Here is a 7,298-nt window from a genome sequence, read left to right as displayed (position 1 = left end):
CTGGTTTTGCCTCTCTCTCAGCATTTGCAGAAGAAGGGGTGATTTCGTGACCTAACAGCCAGATGTGCTCAGTAAGTAGACTGTTTCATTAATATGTTGTGTTTCTTATACATTCAAGTTAAAATACAGTCACTTAGATAATAAAGTATCAGTCAGTAAAACACCCTCCCTCATGGGTCTCTATGGGGGGTGGGGTTAAGCCAAGGTAGTAAGTAACCCAACAGGCATTCACTCATCCACACGTCTCCCCATCATTCACACATATGTATTCTGGATTATCAAAAGACAAAATAGATGAAAGTGGTTTATTTTTGATATTCTTTTATTTTTTGTGGATCAATTTCTTTTTTCCTTTTAGAAATTCTCCCCCCAGGAAACAACATCACATTGTAGGTTATCAAAGTGACATTTGGATATGATCATAATTACATACAATTCAAAATTAAAAAACAAAACAAAAAAAACATACTGAGCAGTCTTTGCCGGAGTCCTGGCACACACACCTCTAAGCTGCAATCCACTGTTTTGGAATGTCAAAAAACTCTCTAAATGACAAAAAAAAGCTATTGAGCTTGCGACTTTTTGGCCTGCTTTTCATCCAGAACAAAGGGAGTATGAATTGTCCTCCCTTTCAGCAGCTGCTCCAGACCCTGACAGAGAAGATGAGACAGGAGTTAAGTCATGAGCAAAACTAAAAAATTATTTAGTGAGTACTTTTTGTCCACAGTGTATCTATAATACAAGAAAGAATCGCTGTCTCTAAGTGCTCTGCAGGGTTCCACAATTTAACACACTGTTCTCACCTCTCCAAAGTACGACACAAGCGGTGAAATCTCACATTGAGCCGGAGGACTGTCATCAGCTGACACGCTGCAGGATGAATAATGCACAACTTGAGATTTAAATAATAGGTTTCAATTTTTTTTCTGTCAGCCTGAAAACAACACTAACATACATTTTAAAAAGAGCTACATGCCACAAAGTATATGTTATAATTCCAATAGTAGTAACAACAAATCAGCTCCTTAGGGAGCACACAAATCAGGGTGTGGAGTACATAGGAGCATCTCTGACCTGGGAAGAGGAAGGGGATTCCCATATTTATCCAACAGTGTGGCTCCAGCAGATGTGACCCAACGGCAGTGTTGAGCCAGCAGAGAGTTCCTGGCTGTGGTCGGGTTGTCTGTGGCTGAGCCATCTGCATTTTTCAGGGGGGAAAACTCATCCTCCCTGACAACCTCAAACGCAACGAAGTTCCTTCCAAATACAAGGGAGTAAATTTCTAATTAATTGAAAATCACCTAGACAGTAAAAACAACATGTGTAAACACATACAAACTGAAAGATAATGTAGAGAAATTAATACCTTGAGAATTCGAAGACATCAAAAACAAACTTCTCCATCTTTATGCCGTTGGATTTGGATGGTTTGACTTGAATGCCTTGTGCATCAACAAAGGGCACTTTCTTTAAGGCAACATGTTGCTTCAGCTGGTCTTTATATTTCCTAAAAGATGAAATATGTTAGCAGCACCAAACAAAATGGAATACCATAAAAATGGAAGGTTTTATACTCAAGGAGCAATGAAGTTCAATAGCTGTATAATTAAAATCTGGTTAATTTGGCAGTGAAAAACATGTTAAGACTTCTTCTTTGCCAAGTTGTCAGTTATCAGTAAACAAAGCACTGACTCATCCCTTCAGTTAAATAGCCTTTTATGCTCGAATGAATCATTGACCAGTGCTAACGCCGGTCTTAACAAACAAAGAAAAAAAAAGAAAAGAAAAAGAGATCAGGTTCAAGGACTGGACTGAAAGTGACAAAGCAGCCAATGTCCACTGAAAAACTTAGAAAGCGTGGAGAACTACTGCTCATGACCAATTTAAAATATTACAACAAAGGCGAGCTCCTTTGAAGCAAAATATAAAGAAACTCAAGTAGTGTTTTAAGACTTTTGCATAGAACTGCACCACACACCTAAGCGTTGCTGCAGATCCCTAGAAAGAAATGGTAAATGGCCTGTATTTGTATAGCGCTTTACTAGTCCCTAAGGACCCCAAAGCGCTTTACACATCCAGTCATCCACCCATTCACACACACATTCACACACTGGTGATGGCAAGCTAGATTGTAGCCACAGCCACCCTGGGGCGCACTGACAGAGGCGAGGCTGCCGGACACTGGCGCCACCGGGCCCTCTGAACTCCCCAACAATGATTATGAAGTGAGAATCACTGAACTATAGCAACTACTACCTTCTAGAGGTTTACGTGTGCTCACTAAAAACTAATTGAAGCTAAGATACCCCAATAGGCTGGGACAGTACACATTTATGCACTAATATATTGTTTTGGTCTATTTGTGGACTCTTTAATAAACATCTAGCACACACTGAAACAGCCAGATCTTTACTGTAAGTGTAACTTGCAGAATAAAAAGAGCTCGAATTTGTTCTTTCTTAATTTTTTTTTGGTCATTTGTGTACTACTAAAAGCTATCATTCAATTGTTTATAATGTTGTGCTGCCCCTTACTCTGCCACATCCTGCAGGAAACTCCTGGTAAAGAAGTGATTGCAGATGTTTCCAGCACTGTAAACCAACTCTCCTCCAGGTCCTCGCAGTTCAGCCGTCTGTGGCTGGACCTCACTGTACTCGACCACCTGGGACACCCCTCGTACTCTGCAAACCACGCCGACCGGCTCTGTAGGGTACGCCTTCTCCACCACCTAAAGCAAGACAGAGGTGGACGAACAAGGAAGAATTAGGAGAAACCATTAGCATACTCATGTACAGCCAATCACTTGGCTATATGCAGTCTGCTCTAATGACTACACAGATACTCGTACTGGACACAGTTCTGTACGATTTATTGTAGCTGAAGAAACTTTGTTTAACGTGAGAGTCCAAAGAAAAGAAAAAACGAAATTCACTTTCCACAAAATATAATCCTTCTATTGATTATATTCAATTACAATGTAAAAGACATCTTAATGTATTCTTTCATGTATACTGTGTGATGGTGTATTACTCCACCTTGGCCCCACAGTCAGCGCCCTTGCTCACACAGAAGCCAATAAACACAGGATCGGCCATCTTGACCAGAATGTTGTCCACGCAGTACACATGCAGGTACTTTACTCCCCTTTTCTTCATGTCCTCCAGCACCTTATTGTCCACCAGTGCCTGGTACAGACCTCCATTACCATCTGAAACCAAAGTTTAGATAACTCCACTCATATTTGTTTCTGATTCTTCTGTGTAACTTCATATGCACCCACCTGGTGCCATGGCTATCTTCCCTTTATCCTTCAAGATGACTTTTCCATCAAATGTCACAGCTGGAATCATTCTTTGCTCAAACATAACGATGTTTGTTGGTTCCAGTCCAAAATAGTTGTTCTCCTTAAAAAAAGTCTCAGTTGGAGCCAGAGTGAATTCACTGGTCATTATGTACCTGAAGAGCACAGAGGGTAGAGATTATACACCGTTACACACAGTCTGCAGCAGAGGAGGACTATTGTGGAACTCCTGTTTCGGGGGTTAAACTGAATGCAGCATTAGCAAAATCTATTTTAAAAAATGTTTTGAAAAATTAAAACTATTATCCATGTAAAAGCTAAAGGAAGTGATGCAGAGTGGTATAGAGCCATTCTACTTAGTTGAGCACTGAAAATACTTTCTACTACAGTCACGCACACGGTGCTTTTATTAATGCCTAAATGCTTTCTAACATTCACAAACATTCTCACACTCCGATGGATGCAGGGACAACCTGAGAATCAGTGTCTTGGCCAAGGACACTTTGGCAAGCAGACCTTTTGATTAGTAGATGACATTCTCAACCACATGAACCACAGCCACATTTTCAAACCAATGTTAACTTAAAGAATTACCCGATTTTCTTTTTTTTTTACCTGATTTTTGTTTCTAAGAAAATTTGAGCCACATATGAAGATATTTGTTTAAAATTTCGATAGAACAGTAGCACTATAATGCCCTCGTAAGTGGATATCAGGCCCTTGTAGAGCAAGATTTAGTATTTTGGTCTAAATAACCCAAAATGTGATGTCCACATATGTGGACGCCAGGTCCTAGGAGGTTAATGTTGACTTTATTGAAAAAGTTAACATTACAAAAACTTATAGAAAGAGAAAATGCATCAGGATTTTTACTTTGACTTTGAGTATATACTCTTACACTTTATCAGATTAGCAGAGCAAGAGGAACCAACCATGGAACAGTGCATTTAGAGCCATGTTTGCTGTCTGCAAGCTCTTGGATTTTGCAAATGCGTTCTGCCTGGATCTGATACAAAGTTTTGCCACTCGGCAGCCCAACATTGTACATTCCTTTAGGGTACTGAACACCAAGACGGGTCCCCTGACCACCAGCCAAGAGCAGGACTCCAACACAGTTCTCCGAGATTTCCAGCAGCCCTGTTATTGGGAAGAAAAAGAAAAAGCTAAAATGAGCAGAAGCACACACAAGGGAATTGTTTACTTCTATAACTGATACTTTCTATAAAAACGTATTTTAATTTATAATTATATAACTATAACTAACTTATTACTCTATTCATAATTTTATAGAAGCGTTCTTCAGAGATTAATTTTGTGGAGCTTAGAAATTACTCAGTTTTATTTTCTGTCATAACCCAGCAGTGCTTACTCATGACAATCACAGAGGACAGCAGTAAAGCAATGACAGCCCAGTGTCAGATCATTTCATGTCGTAGCTTTTAAAGTACTGCCAGGGCAAATGGCTCTGACTTGATTTGGATTTTTTTTTTAAGTAATAATCAGAATAAACTTATATGTAAATTATATGTTTTTATATTATATGTATATTAAACATTTCTCTATAGAGTCCATTTAAGAGAGGATTTAAAAATCTCTCTAAATACGTAACCTCTCTTTTAAGGCCTAAAGTTATGTGTGCATCTGTAGCAGACTGCCATCTACTTGGCCACAGTGAAAAGGACTTAACTGTGTTTGTGCTCAAATACTGGAAGATTAAGGAATTAACAAATAATATGTCCTGTGATGTGTTAGCGCCACTGAAGGAGTTTGTGCTTCCTAACCAAGGTTGCTATTGTTAGCCCTTACCATTTCACCATCTCATCAAAATATAGTCAACAAAATGATTTAAATCTAAGCCTGAAAAAAAAAAAAACATCACAGTAGCTCACTATTCTGTAAAACCTCCCTTTCACTCTTGCTGCTCTCTTTCTTTCACAAATCGCCCCTGGCACTCGTCTCCACCCTGCCTGCACTTTTTTCTTCACCTCTCTTGTGCAACCAAAGTCTGTAGCTTCATTTTTAACTGATCTGTCACTGCTCATGCACAGCTCACCACTGACTCACTGTCTTCATTGCATGCCCTGCACCACTCTCACATGTCTGCCACTCTCGACTTCCTCATGCAGTATCACAGTTCCTCTCTTGGCACCCTGTCCTATGCTTTCTCTTGATCCACAAAGACACAGCGAAGCTCCTTCCAACCTTCTCTGTACTTCTCCATCAGCACCCTCAAAGCAAACATCACATTTGTTCTGTTCTCCGATTGTCACCTCTCTTCTTAGCCTAGCTACTAAAACTCTTTCCTATATCTTCATTTTATGGCTTATTAGCTTTATTACAGATGCAGACATCAATTTGAATTTAAGATGATGTTGCTCATCAGATTAACTCACTGAATTTCAGGATTATAATGTAGACAAGTTGGAAATCCGCCATGTCCTCTCATGTAAGATGTGCTTATATTTGGATTAACTGAGTTGTGGAAAGACAGTTAACCTCAGAGCAGCAGCAGCAAGTCTAAACTGATCATTGCCTATAGCCTACTCGAAAATCTACAGGAACTCACAAGAGAAATTGTTACAACTTGTTATTCTTTTAACCACAACTGATTTTAGCATTCTCACACCTTGTGAAATCCAATTTTAACTCCTAATCTAGTCCAGATAATCGGATAAGCCTTCCGTGCGCATGCTCAGGTTTCCATCTATAGTTGGTGGTCCAATCACAAAATGCAAAAAAAGTATATTCCATTAACCTTTCCATCATAAGAAAATGATATCATTTTACCATGCCCCCTCTTCCCCTTCTCTGCTAAGGCTGGTTATCACTCCTAACGCCAGGTAGCTGGTGGCTAAAGTGTTTCCAAAGTAATTTAAAAAATTATTTTTCAACCAATTTAATATGAAAACACTACAATTAAATTTAAAGTGTTCGCCATTGTGACTGTTCTGTGTACATATCTGCACACGTTCATATATGATGATGATTACTAGAGTATTTACCACTCAGTATCTGTACTTATGTAACGACTGTCTGCACTTTTGCCCCCCCTCCGTGTCTTAACGCGTTACTCGTGCACCAAATGTGTATTTTACCTCGTCTTTCCCACTCTTCTAGAGAGTCTCTCCCACTTTTCTTCACGCTGCCGATGAACTCAGGGGGGATCGGCTCTATGTGCTGATCCAAACTGTCAGGCGGGGAGGCTGCAGCCTTCGCGGCCCCTTCACAGTGATCCTTCAGCCCTTTCAGGTCCAGCTGAGCCAGCTCCTCGAGGAAAACATCCCTCTCCTCCTCACACAGCTCCGGCCAAAACTGCAGGACGTGCGCCTGCCCTGCGCTCTCCAAACCCTGCTTTACTTGCTCAAAAGAAGGCATTTTGCGTTTTAGTCCGAAGCAATTTTAGATCAATACATGTCCAACTTTCTCCTCCGATCAGGCAGCAGAAACACGCTGCTCCGGAACTGAGGAAGTGGCTGAATGTCAGGAAAAACTCGTGACTGCAGCTCTCAGGGATCCTGTCATACAGGATACACTGTAGAAGGCAAGTCAAAAGCGTCTTTATGCACTTCCATGTTTACAGAAGTCAAAACGTGTTTACTGCTTCCTGTCAGTCAGACCACGCCACGAGACCAAAGGCCACGACAGCAAATTCACGACAAAGCTGTTAAGTCAGCGTCTGATCACCTGACTGCCCACTGTGGTTAAAGCCGTATCCACTAAAAAAACAACAGAAAAACCCGATCAGACTAAAGTTGTTTTGTAGTGTAACTGGGCATAACGGTAAAGGGAGGAACTAATTTGGTAGACTTCATAGATAGTTAAATATAACATCCAAAGGTTTGGACACACTTTCTCATTTAACGGTTTTTCTTTATTTATTTTTTTTTACTACTTTCTACATTGTAGATACAAACTAAAGACATCAAATATATGAAGCAAGATATAATATATAATATATAATAATATAATATATAAGATAAGATAAAAGAAACAACTG

The 7,298-nt window shown here is 39.9% G+C and overlaps 1 protein-coding gene across 1 annotated transcript; it reads right to left on the bottom strand.

The window, feature by feature from the left end:
- Positions 1–304: 304 nt before the first annotated feature.
- On the bottom strand, positions 305–6,983 carry uap1l1 (UDP-N-acetylglucosamine pyrophosphorylase 1 like 1). Its single transcript, XM_084936156.1, has 9 exons — positions 6,397–6,983; positions 4,234–4,438; positions 3,281–3,456; positions 3,036–3,208; positions 2,535–2,728; positions 1,367–1,507; positions 1,075–1,257; positions 804–870; positions 305–650 (listed from the first exon to the last, which is right to left on the bottom strand). Exons 1-9 carry the CDS (start codon positions 6,674–6,676, stop codon positions 564–566), a joined length of 1,506 nt encoding a protein of 501 aa, XP_084792282.1. The 5' UTR covers positions 6,677–6,983; the 3' UTR covers positions 305–563.
- Between the last annotated feature and the right edge of the window lie 315 nt (positions 6,984–7,298).

Source organism: Perissodus microlepis, chromosome 7 (assembly GCF_051167445.1).
Source record: "Perissodus microlepis isolate ML-2025 ecotype Zambia chromosome 7, ASM5116744v1, whole genome shotgun sequence".
Lineage (NCBI taxonomy): Eukaryota > Metazoa > Chordata > Actinopteri > Cichliformes > Cichlidae > Perissodus > Perissodus microlepis.
This window is presented reverse-complemented; position numbering and strand designations above follow the sequence as displayed.

Coding starts and splice junctions, on each gene's coding strand:
- uap1l1 (XM_084936156.1), bottom strand. CDS start 6,676: ATGCCTTCTTTTGAGCAAGTAAAGCAGGGTTTGGAGAGCGCAGGGCAG. Junction 2,729..3,035: donor GCGCTGACTGTGGGGCCAAG/GTGGAGTAATAC, acceptor GTCTTGCTTTAG/GTGGTGGAGAAGGCGTACCC. Junction 1,508..2,534: donor TTCCTGCAGGATGTGGCAGA/GTAAGGGGCAGC, acceptor TTCATCTTTTAG/GAAATATAAAGACCAGCTGA.